Genomic DNA, 19183 nt, shown 5'->3' with positions numbered 1-19183 from the left:
GAAAAAAGGGAAGTGCATCTACTTTTTTTCTCCTTGCACAGCTGTTATGGCGAAAACGAGGTGTCGAACTCCAGGCTTCATTCATACTGTGCCGAGCATTTGCGGGTCACTCAATGCACAGCCTCTCAAGCTAAATAACATCTCTTGGCTGTTCTTAATAATCGTGGAAGTGTTTCAAAGCCAGAAACTTGTTATTTAGGCTAAAAATCGAGAAAATGGGAGACAGCCGTGCAGCTAGTTTTTTTTTTTCCTCCTTTACCGGAAACCGTGCTAGTAGACACACCGTTTTATTTATAGCCAAATTCGTTGTTGCGCACCTGTCAGAATCCAAAATTCCTTTCTTCGTTTGGGAATAGCGCGTAGTCAATCAAACCAAACAATCAAAACAAGACAAACCGCCCCAAAAGCTTGTGTCTGACTACGAGCTATTTCCAAGCGAGACATGGATTTTGGATCCTCCGAGGTCGCGCAACAACGAATTTGGCTGTAAATCTTGAAATATCTTTTCATCTAGGAGGATATAATTGTCCATAGACTATTCTACGCTTATAACGGAGTTGATTTTATTGTAGGGTGGATTGAATTTTCACGTGATTCAAGTGGTTGAATATTCTGCTTATACCGAAATGGACATCTCATCAGGATATGCAATAATAAGATAAGAAAGAAAGAAAAATTGCCCATAGACATATCGCAAAAAATATGTTTTTCTTAAATCGGACCATTTTTAAATATTGAAAATGTGATATGCCATTGAAAAATATTGTTTTCACTTTTCTTTGATGTTTGTTTTCGGCTTCTTCGATTGAATGAAAAGAGTTCAAGTTATTTGTACATCTGCGTACAATGTTGGCACTCTGTTTGTTTTTCACTCGTCGGCCTTGACCAGTCCTCTACCGTAAAAACCTCTCTCTCGTAAGGATCCTTAACCAACAGTCAAAGTTATTTCTCTGGTTTTCCGTGAACCAGTTACTGGCGTACGATGTAGCGAGAAGCATATGCACATCTTGGGAATAACTCGCGTATCCGTGGTAATACTCGTAGCAACGCTTGATCGAGTTAAAAATTCGGTTGCGATCTACATAATATGGCTTGTTCAACAGGTAGCGAGAAACGAGGCTTGCAAGCTGCGCTATACTATGAGGCGAGTAGCCATACGCATAATCTGGGTCCCAATCTTGATCAAATTGCTCTTCTTCTAGGGATACTGTTCGCTCTAGCCGGTACTGCATTTCCCTGAGATCTCGCTTAACTCTCTGCACATCGCCTTGTGAATCCTTTAACGCCGACTTGGTCTTTTGAAGATCGATCTCCAACTCTGCGATCTGTCGAGTCAGACCTTCAATAGTCGGTTCTTTGTTTTCGAGTCTTGTTTTTGTAGCGAGTGCGTTCAAGACTTCACAGTTTTCATGATGAGTTTGTAGGTCGATCCTTTTGACTTTTACCTCGCAGGCTTTACACTGGACAAGACCATAAGGGCAAGACTCCAAATGAGACTTCATGTTGTCCATTCGTGTAACAATGTCGCAGCCATTATCAGCATTTTCACAGTGAACTAATAAACCATCTACTAGACCTCTGATAGCGTGAACAGGGATTAAATCTAAACTCAAAACGTGCGATCTACAACTTGGGCAGCTCTGAACTTCTGGTCTGCTTAGCCACGTTTCAAGGCAGGATTCACAAAAAGAGTGGCCGCAAATTGTAGTTATGGCATTTTCTAACACCCCTACACAAATGTTGCACAGTAAATTCTGATCAATTTTACCGACGAACTTGTTCAAACCGTAGCCCATCCTTGCTTCGCGGGGATTTCCCAAATGGCGATTTTTTTATGCTTTCATCACTTCGTTTTGAACATCCTCTGAGTGACAAGATCAAATATGTGTATTTTGCGGAAGTCGGTTGAGATCATTTCGACACGTCAACCATACGAATCAAACAAAAGATTTGAAATTAACATATGCGAGCGTGTACTGAGACGCGCTTGGAGACTGGCGCGCGCTGTGAATAAATTACCCCAACCAACAGAGATAGTTTGTGCAATGACATAATTATCAAAAATTTACCCATTTATTTAAGAAAACAAGAGTTATATTATTGAAAGCACCATAACTGCCATTTGGAGTGACTCGTGTCGTGTTTTTATTTTAAAAAAATGCGATATAATTGAACTGATTATAAAGCGTCAAACTCTTTTTTTAGTTTCGTTCTTTGTTCTATGGCAGGTGAAATTTTACCATTTTAAAACAAGTGCGCTTTGGAAATCGTATTGAGAGGCAATACCCCTGACAACAATTGACTGTATTGTTTTTGAATTTCTTTGCATTTAGACACAACATATAAAAAAAAAAATATTCCAGGATTTAGTTGTAGTCCGAATACTGTATCAGATTATGCTCGATTAAAAGTCATCGAAAATAGATGTGCTTATTCAAAAAAGACTGCGTGATGAGCTGCCTTTTATTGGGTTTCATAGGCGCAATAATTCAGTATTAGTCGCTCAGGCCCAGTCTGTGTCGCTCGTTCGATCCTCATTATGTGCGCGTCCAAGCTTCAAATCGCAATAAAAGTTAAATGTAAGTAGGGTACCGTGTTAACACTTCACACAATACAGTCAATACTGATCGATTAATATAAGAACAACCCTATTTTATGCCGATGAAATTCTTTTATTGTGTTTTTATTCAACACATTGACAACCGAACAATATAATGACAAACTTTCTTGGTTAACGAACTTTTCGCATGAGTATTGTCCAAATTTCTTTACAACTCAATTTAACTATTTACAGTTAACAGATGTAGGTAGCATTTTTCAATTTATTCATCGAAATGGAGTGACGACTTTACCGTCGTTTTATGCCAGACGTCCAGGAACGCTTCACATTCTATTTGGTACTAGTGGCCGACACGTTTACCCGTTAAGTTTCGTTTGATTTTTGTCATGGGGCTTTTTCGGTTCAGGAGACTTCAAGATTATGGTTGCTTGCCTTCGAGATGATTTGTTTTCGTTCGTATATCCCTATTTAGGCGAGCACGACATAGAAATAGAGTAGTCCTTTTTGGCGTGTTGTCGTCGCGGACGAAGGAAGTCCTCTTACCGCGCGAGTTACTTTCGCTCTCTCTCTCGCTTTCCGAGTCGAGTCATGACTCCTTAATGGCCGCCATTCAAAGCACATTTTCATATTATCAGATCAGCCTTTCTTCAACATCTAATGTCCCTGTAAGGTTTATGAATTCCCTATTTGCTTGGTGTGATTTAAAGACACTACAGGAAATAGATATTGAAGGCCAACAAATTCATACCCTAGGAAAATATATTAAGAAAGTACTATATGAAAATTATGCAACATTGTGGAAAACCCAGGCACAGTTAAATCAAAATAGTGGAAAGCTACGCACTTATTGCAAGATCAAGACAAATTTTAAACTAGAAAAATATTTATCAGAAGCTAATGTTAGACGCCGACAATCTATGACTAGATTGCGTGTCTCGGCACACAAACTAGCAATTGAAACAGGCCGCTATAAAAATTTACCTTATGAATTAAGGATTTGTGAAAAATGTGAAAAATAAGGTTGGGGATGAGTACCATACCTTAATGGAATGCGACTATGTCAATGATATACGTCGAGTATTTTTTAATGATCTATTTGCAATCAATAACTCTTTCAAACTGTTAAGGCCAAAAGACCTTTTTTTGTATATTATGAGCTTAACAGATGACTCCATTACGAGCCTAGTCCTGAAATTTTGTGATGATGTAATTAAATATTATGAATAGAGGATAGGCATATAAGCCAACCTACTTTGAATAATAACCTAATATACCTGTATTGGTATTTATTGAAATAAAGTTATTATTATTATTAAGCCTCGTCCCCATGCTCAAAAACGGTGCGCGCGCTCTTAGTGCATTTGGTCTTTAGTAGGCGCGCAATCGAACGTGCCCAAGCCGGCGTCCTCTTGCCGACGTCGTGGATCAGGATAAGTGTTAGGGTTGGGGGAGGGGGAGGGGGTTGTTATATAGAGCCCTCCTTAAAACCCTAATAAGGTAGAAGACAGAAAGATGACGTCATAAGTGAATATTGAACGTGAGCCGGACAGTATCGCGCGCTCCATTTATGACGTCACCTCACAGCACAATTAGAACGAAATGTTCAAGGTTTCTTATCTTGTGAATGGGTGGTTGCTTTTTGTTCACTTCCATTTGGCTGCTGAATGGAAATGACTTAGGATGGAACCTCCGTGCAAAAAGGTAGTCAGGAAAAACAGCGAACCACACCGGGAGGACGCATTCACCGATACCATCATGGAGGAAATCGACAGTCTTTTGATGCAGCAGAACTTCTTCACTGATCTGCTCAGGAAAATCGAGAATTTCACGCGAGTACCGCGGCGTATCCAGGTACTTCTGATGGTTCTATTTACGCTACTCTACGTCGCCGAAGGCTACGCTGCTGCGTGTTTTTGCAACGTTATTGCCGTCGTCTTTCCAGTCTACGCCTCCATCAGCGCCATCGAGAATCCAGACTACGAGATTGGCACAAAATGGCTGATGTACTGGGTCATCTTTGCTTTCGTTAACTTCATGGAGGTTTTTATCGCGTGGCTGCCAAGTTTTTACTTGCTGAAATTCTTGTTTCTTGTCTGGTGCATGGCGCCCGGGAGGGTAAGTGGCTCCGAGGTAATGTATTTTAGAGTCGTGAGGCCTTTGGTGATGCGACACAAAGCGAGGGTCAACGATGTCATTTCCGACGCTGCGAAGAGGGTCCGACAGGTAGCCGAGCGAACAGTGGATGATCTTGTGGCCTCCCGAGCGGCGGGGAAGATAATCGGTTTCACACACGAAGGGGTCACGAATGAGACACCAGCGATCGAGCAGCCTGAAAACAGCATTGACATTGACAAAACAGATTAGCTCGAAAGTCTTCTCCAAGATACAAGGAAAACTAATTTTGGATTGTAACTGTAAAGCCACTGTAATTTTTTGCTAAAAACTCAAACAAATCTCAACCCAGTCAATATTGTTACGTGTTTTTACTTCATTACAACAGCCTAGTTGCAGTTCCCTGTTTTGGTGCATGTCCTTAAATGCGCGCGTTTGTGGAAAAGAAGAAAAAAGCTCAGAATTATTTGTAACGAAAGTGGTAAATACTGTTTGAGCACCGGAGCATTCCTATCGTGATTATATTATCAGGCTTTTAATTGAGTGGAAGTGCGCACGCAACCATTAAGGTAATTCCCTTGAATCGCACTGCGCACCACTTCTGCGCATAGTGGCGCGCGCTGTTTGTTCGAATTTTCCGGTATTAAGTGCGCGCGCGCCACAGTTGTACAAGAAAACAAAGCAAAAGGCGCGCGTTTTTTACTTAAAATCGCTTTGACAGAAAAACGAAGTCGGTTACCCCCATTTTTTATTTGCTCAAATAGTTAAATATATACGGAAAAATGATATACTGAAAGAAGAAAGAAAGTCGGGTTGTAGAAGTTTGTTTATTTTCTCTTAAAATCCTAAAATACTCCAAAATGGCGCCTTTTACCGTATAAATAGTGGCGAGAACAGTGTCGTTTAGTGCGATCTCTTAAATGTGATTTGTTTTGAACGTTAGCTACTTCATACGGGTTATTGTATAGGAGATCGGATTTTAATTTTCTAAAGACTATAGGCACTCTTTTTGAAATCTAAAAGTTTGGATTTTTCCTCGAGCGATCAGTAAAAACGCGTCAACTCTACGCCCCTCTGTTGTGAAAACAAGGTCGGTACCCCCATTTTTTTATTACATTTTTTGAAAGCCCTTAACTTCAATATTGTTTATGCCAAGTTTAAAAAAATCTGGGTTGTAGAACTATTTCAAGGGAATTACCTTAAAGTCCAGGCCCAACTACGCGCGCTCCAAGTCCTTCCTAAGGCCGGATGCTTTTCTCGTTCCCTGCTTGAAGTGCCAGCTTAACAAAATTTTCGGCAGCAGGGAAATTTTCGCGCATATGGGGAAAAGCCAGGTGGTGGTCGCGCCGTGATGCATCATGGGAAGAAGCCGTTCGGCAGGACGGGGCAAATCATTTGTCGAGCGCACTCGTCCGAGGAAGGTCTCCTCCGCGGAATCACTCGCGCTTTGTGCAATGGGGATCAATGATTCGCTGCCCCAAAATTAACATCAAAGAAACAATAGGGCAAACTGCGGCTATTGATGCCTCATGCTGGCTCCACAGTAAAACAAAGTAGATATATTTAACTTTAAACAAGGATCCGCGGTATAAAAGGGCGCGGACCTGGTCCAAGTCATTATTCCCGCTAGACCACGTCAAGTGCAGAGCTCCGTAAATATCGAAAATTTCGAAGTTGAAACTAATGTTCTTGATAAACAAAGCAATAACGGCGAACTTCTTGGGAGTGGTTTTCTACGGCAACAACGGCAAAAATTGTGATTGAAAATAAAATTCAAAAACAGCGCGCACTCGTTTGAAATGATGCTATTCTTTAGCGCGCGCGTAAAAATAACGAAACCTGAACTTTCTTGCTTCGAAAGCGCTTCCTCATTTTGTAGTACAGCTAAAGGCCCTGTCACACGTACGTTTTTTCTCTTGCGACTTGTCTCGCAAAAAAAATGTTGCAGGTCGCACGAGCCCTGTCACACGTGAAGTTTTTCCTGCGACTTAGCAACATAACAACATAACGACATGGGCGCGCGCACTATGTTTAGCCCGACAAAACATGTTTTTTCTCTTATGTCGTTATGTCCATGTCGTTATGTCGAAGATAAGAGTGCGCGCTCCCATGTCGTTATGTCGATATGTCGCTAGTGTGCACTAGGCATTACTCATCCCGAAGGATCTGAAACTCCTAGCGATTATAAGATCCTTATGCCTAGTGCACACAAGCAACATAACAACATAACGACATGGGCGTGCGCACTATGTTTAGCCCGACATAACGACATGGACATAAAAGAAAAAACATGTTTCTTCTATTGCACACTAGCGACATATCGACATAACGACATGGGCGCGCGCACTCTTATCTTCGACATAACGACATGGACATACCGACATAAGAGAAAAAACATAGGTGATCCAGCTCTCTTCCCGAAAAACATAGGTGATCTAGAAATACAATACAGGACATTTTCAGGCCGACACCCAAATCCGTAGGTGACCTTGCTGCCGAACAGATATTTGACCGAAAATGGTCGTTGGGTGTCCTTGTTTAAACAATAATAATTGGGATTTCTATGAAGCCAATTTTGCGATTTTATAGTATGCCGAGAAACATGACGGATGATGGTAATAAGGGAGTTGCGATAAATGTGTTTGTTTGTCGCCAAATAAAATAGTTATCCTTTAGACCTTCAAGGATATTGCATTAGTGAAATTTTATCCTTTGAGGAGTATTTTCGCTGCTCACATGGGAAAAACCTGGTCATTCTTGAAAACCGCAATCGTCCTCATAACAAAAATCACCCCCATGATGCATCGGGGTCACGGTGCTAACACTGGGAAAAAAGCCATATTTTTTTTTTGTAGGGTTCCCTCTGGTTTCACAAGCTCCCTGTGTTTTGTCTTCCCATAATCCTTTGTACCAAATTATGTCCCAGTTCGCACGCGTGCCTTTCGCGGTAAACTCGAGTTTTCTTGCGGGATATAGTACAAATGTCAGTAAAAATGTCTGGATATTAGGCTTCCTGGCTATGCGATGTCTAATTGGGGTAGAAATAATGGACCAAGACAGCAAAAGAAGCGGACCTTTATATACAACACGCCAGCAAATCATCCTCCGGTCGCCAATTTTGTCAACAATCTACCACCACAACACAGTGGCTTGACAAGCGAAAATGACATTTCTTCGCCACGAAAGAAGCGAAAAAGCTCCCATGGGGCTACGAATGATAGAGCAACAGAGAATCTATTAAGGGATCTTCCGCCAGAGGCATTCGATGATGATCTAGGCGATGAATTTGGGATCGATGACGACGATGCACTGTGCGAAGTTGCGTCGCTTGCAGAGCTCCAAACTCAACAAAGTGTGCAAACCTCTGCTGCTAGTGTTGGGGTGTCTGGGGTTGGGATTTCGAACACCACTAGACGGAATCGAACATCTGTCACATGCGGACCAGACACTGATACAGGGATAGAATTCTCTGAAAGTCTTTTGGATGATTGTGATGAGCTTGAAATGATAAACGCGATTGATAATGTTTCAGGTTCTGTTAATCAGAGATCTAGTTGTACCTTTGAAAAGAGGTCAGCAGATCAGATTAAAGGTAATGCGAACTCTAATGCAAGGCCTCTACAAAAAGGGATTGTTTTAAAACCAGATGCTACCACCAATTTATTACCTAGTAACCAATCTGAACAATCCACAAATGGCAAGGCAATTGAGGCTAAAGAAGTTTTTAGTGATAGTAGAATACAAAGCTTGCAGAAAGAGATTGAAGAGTTGAAGGAAAAATACAGCAAAGCACAGAGTAATGTACAGAGTCTTGAAGAAGAGAAATATGGTAAAGATGGTGAATTGAGAATGTTGAAAGAGTCTTTGGCTCATTTTCAGGCAGAAGAAGCAAAGAAGCGAGAGCAGATTAGAGCTATGGAGGATCAACGTAAGCAAGAGCAGTCAGAAAAGGAAAAGGAATTACAAAAACAGGTTGAGCATCTAACAACACGTTTAAAGTTCCAGGAACAAGAGATTGCCCAAGCTATGGAGCAACGAAAAAAACATACATCCAAAAATTCTGCTGATGAAATTTGTAGTCCTTACCGAGAGCCATCCATTGCTGGAAACTTTCAGAATACTACTCCTGTAAGAGGGATCCCTATGGGAAGCTCATTCTATGAGAAAGAGAAGCGCCTTACTAAAGTTAATACAAATGAAATAACTACAGACAATTCTGAGAATAGTTACTCGGAGACAATCTCCAAGAGTTTTTCAGGAGTTTTTCCTGTGCTGGAGGAAATGAAAGAAGAATGTGTTTTGAGTAAAAGTATTCTCAGAACTGACGTCTCCTCAAAAGGGGTGGAAGTAGAGCTTTTACAGAAGCTCTTTAGAGCTCAAAATGTTGAACTCAACAGGCCTGACTACTCATCTGATGCTTTGACAGAGGAGGAAACTCTTGTCTCGTTGCTGCGACCAACAGCTAAACCATCTACTTTTGATAACACCACTAAGAAATCTGAAGAGTTAGATGTTCCTCCTACTCTTTTGCTATTTGAGACTCCATTAACATCTAAAACACAGTCTGGCTCATCCTTTAAGGATTCAAAAGCAGACCAAGAAGACTGTGTAAAATTAGCATTTGAATCGTTAAACGAACTCCTCAACAGTGAACAAGTTTCTCTGGGTAAACAAAATCCAAGTGTATTTGATATAAAAGATGCATGTGCAAGAGATGAAACTTCTGCCATTCACTCTGCTGTTGGTCTTCTACCTGTCCTTGAATCACATATTGCTTTGTATTGTGACCTACGCCTAGACAAGGATGAAAGCTTAACCAGTACATATTCTGGGGGAGTTGATATGTCAGATCAACAAGATGCTTGTACTCCTGATAGGGAAGGAGCCCAAGCATTAAGTGAGGCATTGAACAATTGTATTAAGTCTTTACAATGTCTTAATGTCCTGGTATTGTATAGTGTTAATGTTTGTGAGATGATGCTTAGATCAGCGAGGACTCTCAAAAGGGGAGATAGGAATGAGGACAACGAGAAGGAGAAAGGAAAAGAAGGGGAGATGGCAAGCTTGGTGAGTTTAAGTACAGTAATTAAATGATAGCTATAAGACAGAAATGGGATGTTAGACAGAATGAATGAATAGACAGAAAATCACTCAAATTTAAGAGTTAAAACTGTAGACATTTCAAATGTCCTGGGAAAAACAGGTTTTAGTTTAAACTTTATAGAACACTCCATACTGTAAGATGACAGTGCAAAATAATTTTACTTTTACTGAGATTACTTTTGTTTTGCTTGTTGTAGGTTGAAAGATCTGTTCTTTTGGATTTGACATACAAGCTGCTTACCAAACAGCCTGTAAGTGTCATGCGATTTTACTTTATATCCCCATTTTAATATATAAATATAAATTTCAAAGTACAGTATTACTTCAAGTCTACTCCTTTTATGCCTGGTAATGCCATACATTTTTTTACTTAAAAGTAGGTGTATGATAATTCTTTTTAGGGGCAGGTGAGGGGATATGTGTTCATTGGAACATTTTTTTCACATTTCCAGAATGAGCCAAGTACAATTTCACATGCAGCCCTGCATGTTCTAGCATCTCTGGCTCAAAAGTGCCCTAACAAATATCAGAACAGGTATGTTAGTTTTAAAAGGGAGGCAAAATTAAATTACTGATAAAATAATATTTATTTCAAGCTGCTGTTATATCTAGTGTACAGAGGTTTTGATTGCGTGGAATTTTGGATTTTGAACTTATCATTGTTTTGGAGAAGATAATAGAAAATAAAATCCTGATTCAAGTTCCATTTTTACATTAGCTTAGCAGGGTCCTCAAGTGCCAGGCTACCCACAAATTTTGGCAGATTGTAAAGAGTCAACAAGTCATCTTAATTTTGGCTTTTGAATATTTTTAGCTTACTGTGTGCCATGCTAAACTGGCTCAATCCAGCGGCACAATAAACATGATTTATCCTTAGGGACAACCAGTTCTAGCATGTGAATTCTGCCTAAATTGCTAGATATTTTTTTTTATCTCAACATTATTTTTTTAAGCATCACAAATAAATATATCATCATGTTTTAGAATGAATTGTTTATATTTTATATCAAAAACAACATACCAAACTTGTCATTGTTCGAGTGCAATGTGGAACTTGTTTCGCTGTACTAACGGAATTATATTTTTTCCCTCACTATTTCAGATTATTTTTGCTTTTGACTGAGGGTCTTCTCACTCAGTGTTTGACCAAGAATCCGTCCTTTACCATGCTATCGCTTGTCATGTCAGTCCTTATTCCTATGGCTGCATTTGACTCTGCAGTTCTCCCTTATCTTTGTCCACAATCAGGTAAATGCACTTCAGTTCTCCCTTATCTTTGTCCACAATCAGGGAAATGCACTGCAGTTCTCCCTTATCTTTGTCCACAATCAGGGAAATGCACTGCAGTTCTCCCTTATCTTTGTCCACAATCAGGTAAATGCAAAAAAAAGCAGTTCTCCCTTATCTTTGTCCACAATCAGGGAAATGCACTGCACTTCTCCCTTATCTTTGTCTCACAATAAGGTAAATGCTTATTAGATTGTAGGAGTGAGGCAATATAAACTCTTAGTAACTTTTGTGGTTTTTCACCTTTAGGCCTCTGCTATTAAGGTCTTTACTATTTAGGTACCTTCAACTCTTTTTTATTTTACTTATTATTAAGAAATAGAGCTAGTTTTTTGTAGGCTGAGTTAAATTTAAAAAAGGACCCACACTAAAAAATGACCTGGACCAGGTCCATAAAAGGCTCACACTGTGCGGAGGTCTGTTTGTCCCTGAGAAGCGCAACCCAAACTCAACCTTTGAAGCACTTTTCTTCTTGTTTACTCGGTTGTTTTTCTCTTGGCTACTAACAAGGAATAACCCACCAAAAGAAAAGGAATGTGCAGTAAAAATTAGTTCAATTTTTATTAACAACAAATAACGATAACACACTATCACCACCGAAACTACTGCCGCAATGTTACGACGTGTTGTCATCTCGAAGTTTGAATTTTATTCAGCCGAAAGGGGGTAGAGCTTACCCCTTTTCTAGCGTGGATCCTTGTTTAAAGCGGATAGAGTTTGCTTCTGGGCTCAGGAGCATACCCAGGATTGGCTGAGGGGAATGCACAGTCATAGGAATCATATGGAAAACCACAGAATTTTAAGATTCCTTAATGAGAAATTACCTTCTTTTTAGCCGCAAAGGGGGATCGCACACCCTCTGTGTACATGCCTGTTGTCTATCTTATTTACGAAGGTTTTCATAGTCTACAAATATATCTTCAGGGGCTTTAACCTAACATTTGTTAATGTTTAAGATAAGTGTCTTTCAGTGGATATTTATAATTTATTAATGTTTCAGATGAGTGTCTTTTAGTGAAGATTTACCAAGGTGTGCTAGATGATTCATGTGACATACTGCATTCAACCAAGACAACAGTCCAAATGCAGGTAACAAAAACATCTCAATAAACCACTTGATGTGTCGCAGTAGTGGCAGCAAAGTGGGAGAGAGAGAGAGAGGGTGTGGTTATTGCAAAACATTTCAGCATTCATATTTCGTACCTGCTACATGAGCATTTTTGAGTTCTGGATTCACATTTTGCCCATGTTGATGGATTGTTTGATGGACATTTAACTCAAAAAGGATACTCCATAATAAATCAAGGTAATTTTGATTCATGGATAGGTTGTGGAGTTTCTTAATAAGCTGCTTTCAAGACATCCAGAAGCTTTGTCTTTTCTTTTGGACACAGAATGCCACTGCACTATGGAGGTTTGTCTGACAAAGCGACTGTTGGATGGACAGACGACAGATGGATTGTCAGAAAGACACAAATACATGAGGTGGACCAACTGACACATAACACAGACATGTGGATGGTTAGACAACGAACATAGTTAGGATGACAGATTGACACAATAGACATTGACAGATGCAAATAGACACAGATATCTGGGAAGACAGACACAAATTGACACAGCCAAATTGATGGACAGTTACAAATGCAGTAGACATTGGAAGACACAAATAGACACAGTCTGGTGGACAGACGGACACAAATAAACACAGCCAGCTTGATCATACAGACACAAGTAGACATTGACATTGCCAGACACAAATGGACACAGACAAACAGATGGCCTGAATTTGTTGTTGGATTCACAGATTATTTTCATGTATCTGATGATGTGAATATTGTTGGTTTTTAGCTAACCAAGTCTCTTGTTCTGATGCTTTACAAAGAGATGGTTTTCTTGCAAAAACAGGATTCAAGTTTGATTCTTCTCGATGAGGGAGCAAGGTACAGCACAATAGACCTCAAATCAGTACCTCCAAGATATTAAATGACTCTTGCATGTGTCTCTTCTAGCAAAAATTTCGAGCACATGCCTAATTCTATAGTATGTTTCTCTTTTGAACTAAATGCAGTGACATCACAACTTTTAACAGTTCCAGCTTGTCTCTTGTGCGACATGGCATGATTCTTCTCTGGACGTTGTGCACCAATGACAGATTGTTCTTGGAGCACAGACTGGAAGTAGTACAGCAGTTTGCTAACCTCATCCTTGGGGTTTCAAGACTCTACCACAGCCTTTCTGGAACTATCAGTGAGACAGAAGGTTAGCATACATACAGTACTAAACTGTAACTCTCCCAGCTCAGCTGAGAGTCTCGTTGTCTTTGTTTACATGGGCCGTACAGGAACTTATGGAGCTTCAATGGCTTTGCTCTTGGCGGATGAAATGGTGGAAAAAATTTTGGTCCATGTACTTGGTCGATAAGAGTTATATATCCACCAAAAAAACAGTGTATGACACTATCTTTTGTGCAAATTTCTAGTGATGTCACTGCAAGACCTGGCTGAGTTAGACCATAGTGAAGATCTGGAAATACTACAGTTTGGGGACGAAGATGATGCAGAGAACATGGATATTGATGGATAGAGCGTGGCACACCTGTTGTACATATGTACTTATAGTTCACTATCTTATTTACAGTTTTGTTCAAAGAACATTTCATCAGGATGAAAGGTTGAAGAAATATGTTTTATGATCACAGGGTTAAAAAAACCATCTGTCTATACTCAAAAAAAATAATTGTTTTGTTCCAATGCTAATGAAGAGGGATCTGATCGGATCACCCTAATCACCCAGAGACCCCCACCCCATTAAGACTCTGGCTAAAGGACTGCTAAATAATTAGCCTTTGTAAATAATTGGAAGTACTGTATCACCTTTTTAGCTTCTTATCCAGCCCTCCTAGGTGTTCCCATCTAGTTGTCTGTTTGGGTTTCCTCTTGGTTGGTAAGAGTTTATTGTCTGAGGCCCAACGGTTCATAAAGCCTGTCAAGAAGACATGAGGTTGGGCTGGCTTCTTTTATCACAAACGTTTAGTAGTTATATTTCTCCTTGTGTATATCATGTAATATAGTAATACAATTATCTGTTTGAAAGGAAAAGTTGTGACCTTGACTGGAGTAATTTTAGGACATTTTTTTATATTTAGTTACATTTTTATCTCAAAGTGTAAATTGAAATTAAGGACTCACACAAATGGTGCTTGAAAATGCAATGACATCCTTGCTTAGTCATACCTAATTGGGAGTCCTGTGCATATGGTACCGCTGATAAATCATATACTGTACTCCCTATACAAAATTTGGTGAGTTAATATTAAACAATTATAAGTTCAGGGTTTTTTTTTGTGATAAAGAATAATCAACGTTGAAACAAGGGGTATTGCCAAAAGCTTGGTTCCACTTGGTGAGACATTGTTTTTTCAGTACACCTTTTCCATACCCCTTACACTTACCATAACACTATAAAGTGGAAAACTATGTACATAAATCTCTGGCTATATTTACCAAGGATCAGGCAAAACAGTTGGTCACATCATCTTGTTTTTTCTATTATAAATCTGACATCTTTTATTTTTTCTGTTTCTAAAACAAGTTATTAGTATGTAACAACAATCTTTGGTTTCTAACACAAACATCCAGTAGAACTCCCACAGATGCCCTTTATAAGACTTTTTATAATCAAGGGTTCTACTCACCCAAGTGCTAATGGAAGAATGAATATTTTCTACTGTTTTCTAGTAGCTATCACAATAATAGGCCATTTGAGCTATATAAGTATGCCCTGGAACAATGGGAAATTACCTCAATTACTGTCTGCAGCGTGCTTTTTATTGGTGCACACGCTTTCTGGTCGTTGAGGTAGGTTTCTATGGCAATGCACATGCAAACTTATAGCTGGAATGCCCTATTGCTATCATCTTCAAATCTAAAGCCTTAATGATTTTACTAGGAAGGAGGCTCAGAGTTCATACTTCAATTGCCACCAAGGTAAAGTTTTAAGAAAGTTCGCCAATCAGGATGCCAGAATTACAGCTTTGTCAACAACTTCATACCAAAAGGTTTCCACCATGTTCTAATGTGTACTGAAGCATTTCTGTCAACTTATGTTTCTTGCACCCTAATGGGTTTTCTACATATGGAAAAGGCCTTGGTGTTGAAAAAAAAACACCTTTTTCACAAATGCCAGCATGATGCTTAGAGGCCATTTGACATTAGCAATGATGTCTTGTGAAAAAGGTGTATACAGTAAACATTACACTCCTAACAGCATGGATTGGCAATATGCAATAATCACAGCGATTGTGTGCTTGAATAGTAGATTTCTTCATCACATTTCTTGGGTAATGTTTTTTTTATAATTTTTATCCATTTCTGACTTGACTTGTTTGCCACTATGTCATCGATCATCAACCCTACCTGCCAGGGGCCTGTCGTACCCAGTATTCTAATAATATGGTCCACAGTATGTAACATTACTAATAGTCTAGCTTATCATTACACCTACATAGTTTTCCATGTCTCTAGTCTTTCTCATGCTTCTCTTTCCACTCCGTAACCTCCTCGTTGTATTTCTCCACTGCTCGCCTGTTAGCCATGCGGTACATCTCTTTCTCGTCATCACTCATATCCCTCCACGTTTCGGCCATTCGCTGGGTCCACTGAGTAATCCCCTCTCCCTCCCTCCTGGGGAAGCTTTCTCGCTCCATTGTTAGAAAATAAATGAATGCAGTGCCTGGCTTTTTGGGAAAGTTCAACAGCTTCATCTTCCTCTGCTTAAGCTCTTTCATCTTATCCTTGGCTTGCACGTTAAGAAACTCTTTCTCTCCTTCACTCAGTTGATCTTCAAACTCAACTATTTCAGCTTCATAAGTTTTCTGAGCATCCTCGGATTTTCGGCGAATTTCTTCTCTCTCTGAAAAAGGCAGGTTCCTCCATTTAGCCCCTAGCTCTCGCATTATATCAGGGTTGGACATCCCCTGGTTTTCAGCTTTTATTTTTGCGAAGTTTTCTCTCATGAAGAGACTGAAATGTCGCGGGGGTTTGCGCGGCAGTTTCTTGTAAGGGGCTCTAAACTCTTCCATGTCTTGTTGGTATTCTTTTCGATAACATTCCTTTACACTTGGCTCTAGATTAGCCCATTGGTCGGACAAGTGTTTCCTGATCTCGGCATCTTTCAAATGAGGGTTTTCTTCCTTCACTTTATCAGCGTAGTCTTGGCGAAAGCGAAAGAACGCCGGAGTGGGTCGTTTGTGTTTCTTTGGCGCCGCATCCAGAGCACTAGATGTTGAAATGCAGCGAGCAAGTTTATCCGGAAATAAAACAGAGGTTCTAGATATCTGTGTGCTTAATTGACGTATGGACAAACTAGAAAGACTAAGGAAACTCATTGTAGCGCTAAAAATAACCGACGAAGCTTTGAAGAATGGAAGTTGTAAACGTCGAGCCCGCCAAAACAACATGGACGGTAGCACCCCGCGCAAGGCATTATGGGTTGTTAGTGCTCTACCTAGGTGTGATGGGATACCTGTGGCTAACTCTCCTCTACCAGCACGATGCCGACAGATCCCTGTTTGTTATCACTTATGCCCCATCTACACTAATAATTTTTAGTTTACAATTTTTAATTGACAATTTTATTTGTTGGCATCTACACTAGCAACAATTTTTATGTGACAATTCTTAATTGCCGAGAAAAAGCAAAGCTGCTAGCTTTTGAGCAATTATAGTTACCACATAAAAATTGACAACTTTGCTCCATCTACACTAGCAAATAAAAATTGTCACATAAAAATTGTTAACATAAATATTGGTAGTGTAGAAGGGGCTTAATACGAAACCACAAGCGACAGGGCTTGACTCAGAACGGAAAAACGTGTAAGCCGTAAGGGGGTTGTTTTTATTAACTGCTTAGAGTTATAAATTCCTTTTTTTAGGGGTAAGAATTGCTGTTGATCACACCCAAAGTGCTACCCTTAGGGTAAAAATTAATTTTGCTGACGATCACCCCCGTACCAAAACTATGGAAGCACTTAAAACAAGCATTTATTTTGGTGTGGTACATGACTGTAAATATGCCAGATTGTAAATAAATTATGCAACTCAAGGATTATTATAACAAAACAACAACAACAGAACAAACAACAACAAACATCTTTTATTTGCACACAAAATTAAGTGTTACATAGGTTTTTTTTTCTTTTTATATTCATATATTTATTGAGAGGGAGAGGAGAAAAAAAAAACCTAGAGTTGCATACCAAGGGGGGGACAATACTTCGGTGCGGGCACCCTAGAATAGCTTGAGAGCTAAACGGGCTAGGGTGCACTTAAATGTTAGGGAAAAATCCTAGTTTGGAGATCTGGAGGCTGTGTGCATAAGCAAGAATGTACGAGAAAAACACAAATATAGAGACACGACAAGGATACACCAAGGATACGGCAAGAATACAAGCTGGTACAAGCAGAGCGGAAACAAAAACAAAAGGAAGGAATATATGGCCAAGAATTAGGTGATAGTATGGGTTACAGGTGAAGATGTGAGTGGGTTAATAGGTGGCGACCATGTCGTCTGATAATTTTTTTTTGAAGGATTTTATATTTAGGGCTTAGTCATTTTTGGTGAGTTCGTTCCAAATTTGTACACCTCTAAATCGGATGTTGAATTTCCCGTAGTTGGTTCGTGCTTTAGGTAGGGTGTAACTAGATTTGGCAGAAAGTCGGGTGTTGTATTTGTGGGAAATTATATGAAAGAAAGAGTCAAAAGTTGTGGGGAGAGTTCCAGAGTGGTATTGGTACATAAATAGCGCTGTGTGGAAGTAAACTATATCTTTAACCTTGAGAAGTCCTAGTTGTTTGAAGATGGGGGAAGATGGGGCATCGAATTTAGAAAAAGTCATAATTCGTATCGCACGTTTTTGCATTAAAAAGAGAGGTTTTAGTGTTGTACTATAGATGTTGCCCCATACTAAAATTCCGTAAGTTATATGGGGGAAAACAAGTGAATAATATAGTTGTTTCAAAATGTTAATATTGACAAAGTAACGTATCTTTGAGAGTGCTCCTAGATTACGTTTAAGTTTTTTGCAAAGCTCCGTTATGTGGCATTTCCAGTTAAGATGTAAATCAATCATTATTCCTAAATATTTTATGTATTTTTCTGATTTGATTGGTTTGTTTATCTTCAGTTTTATAGGATGAGTTACTTTTTTCTGAGGAGGATGGAATAACACAAAGTTAGTTTTATCTATATTTAGAGAGAGTTTATTGGCACAGAGCCACGTATATATATATGTTTTAGTTCGTAATTCACGGTAGATTCTAAATTGGTTAGGTTTTTGTTTGAATAGAACAAATTGGAATCATCTGAAAATATGTTAAAGTCTAAGGTTTGGGAGGAGTTGTTAAAGTCCTTAATGTATAGTAGAAAAAGAACCGGACCAAGCACAGACCCTTGGGGAACCCGTAGGAGATGGAGCTCAGTGAAGATTTGCTGCTTCCAATTTGTGTGAACTGTTTTCGATTTGTAAGGTAGGAAGAAAACCAGTCATACGCGATGCCACGAATTCCATAATGTTCGAGTTTGCGTAAAAGAATCGAGTGGTCTACAGTATCAAAAGCTTTACTAAGGTCAAGGAAAAGCCCGCACGAAAATTGGCCCAATTCTATGGCTTTCTGTATTTTGTCAACAACGCTTAGTACAGCATGAGTTGTTGAGTGTTTAGGGCGGAATCCAAAGTGATTGCTGTGTAATATATTATGAGTTTGTAAGTAATGATTTAAGCGTTGGCAAATTAGTTTTTCAAATATTTGGTTGAAAATTGGGAGCAAGGAGATAGGACGATAGTTAGAAAGGGTAAGGGCGGAACCCTTTTTAAATACAGGGATCACCTTAGCGATCTTGAACTTGTCTGGGACTATGCCTGACTCGATTGAAAAATTGTACAGCATTGCCAAGGGCTTAGATAAAATGGAGCTTGCAGATTTTAGAACTCGCGTGGGAATACTGAATGGCCCCGTTGACTTGTTTGAGTTGAGTTTACAAATTTCAGACTTGATTTCGTTGGGTAGAATCGGGAAAAGGCAAAAACTACGGAAGCCCATAGGGGCCATGTCAGATGCA

The 19183-nt window shown here is 39.5% G+C and overlaps 4 protein-coding genes across 4 annotated transcripts; 2 read left to right on the top strand and 2 right to left on the bottom strand.

The window, feature by feature from the left end:
* Positions 1-541: 541 nt before the first annotated feature.
* On the bottom strand, positions 542-1942 carry LOC5518971 (E3 ubiquitin-protein ligase NRDP1). Its single transcript, XM_032363681.2, has one exon. It carries the CDS (start codon positions 1794-1796, stop codon positions 894-896), a length of 903 nt encoding a protein of 300 aa, XP_032219572.1. The 5' UTR covers positions 1797-1942; the 3' UTR covers positions 542-893.
* Positions 1943-4133: 2191 nt separating this feature from the next.
* LOC5518972 (receptor expression-enhancing protein 5) lies at positions 4134-5028 on the top strand. Its single transcript, XM_001638794.3, has one exon. It carries the CDS (start codon positions 4241-4243, stop codon positions 4922-4924), a length of 684 nt encoding a protein of 227 aa, XP_001638844.1. The 5' UTR covers positions 4134-4240; the 3' UTR covers positions 4925-5028.
* Positions 5029-7591: 2563 nt separating this feature from the next.
* On the top strand, positions 7592-14396 carry LOC5518921 (ATR-interacting protein). The gene is made up of 9 exons (XM_032363725.2): positions 7592-9739; positions 9973-10026; positions 10228-10310; positions 10878-11023; positions 12063-12151; positions 12390-12476; positions 12914-13005; positions 13155-13324; positions 13545-14396. The coding sequence occupies exons 1-9, from the start codon at positions 7697-7699 to the stop codon at positions 13646-13648; spliced, it is 2868 nt and encodes a 955-aa protein (XP_032219616.1). The 5' UTR covers positions 7592-7696; the 3' UTR covers positions 13649-14396.
* A 205-nt stretch (positions 14397-14601) lies between these two features.
* Positions 14602-16551, bottom strand: LOC5518923 (transcription factor A, mitochondrial). Its single transcript, XM_001638852.3, has one exon. It carries the CDS (start codon positions 16521-16523, stop codon positions 15585-15587), a length of 939 nt encoding a protein of 312 aa, XP_001638902.3. The 5' UTR covers positions 16524-16551; the 3' UTR covers positions 14602-15584.
* Between the last annotated feature and the right edge of the window lie 2632 nt (positions 16552-19183).

This window comes from Nematostella vectensis, chromosome 7, assembly GCF_932526225.1.
Source record: "Nematostella vectensis chromosome 7, jaNemVect1.1, whole genome shotgun sequence".
Lineage (NCBI taxonomy): Eukaryota > Metazoa > Cnidaria > Anthozoa > Actiniaria > Edwardsiidae > Nematostella > Nematostella vectensis.
This window is presented reverse-complemented; position numbering and strand designations above follow the sequence as displayed.

Coding starts and splice junctions, on each gene's coding strand:
- LOC5518972 (XM_001638794.3), top strand. CDS start 4,241: ATGGAACCTCCGTGCAAAAAGGTAGTCAGGAAAAACAGCGAACCACAC.
- LOC5518971 (XM_032363681.2), bottom strand. CDS start 1,796: ATGGGCTACGGTTTGAACAAGTTCGTCGGTAAAATTGATCAGAATTTA.
- LOC5518923 (XM_001638852.3), bottom strand. CDS start 16,523: ATGTTGTTTTGGCGGGCTCGACGTTTACAACTTCCATTCTTCAAAGCT.
- LOC5518921 (XM_032363725.2), top strand. CDS start 7,697: ATGTCTAATTGGGGTAGAAATAATGGACCAAGACAGCAAAAGAAGCGG. Junction 9,740..9,972: donor AAGGGGAGATGGCAAGCTTG/GTGAGTTTAAGT, acceptor TGCTTGTTGTAG/GTTGAAAGATCTGTTCTTTT. Junction 11,024..12,062: donor TTATCTTTGTCCACAATCAG/GTAAATGCACTT, acceptor TTAATGTTTCAG/ATGAGTGTCTTTTAGTGAAG.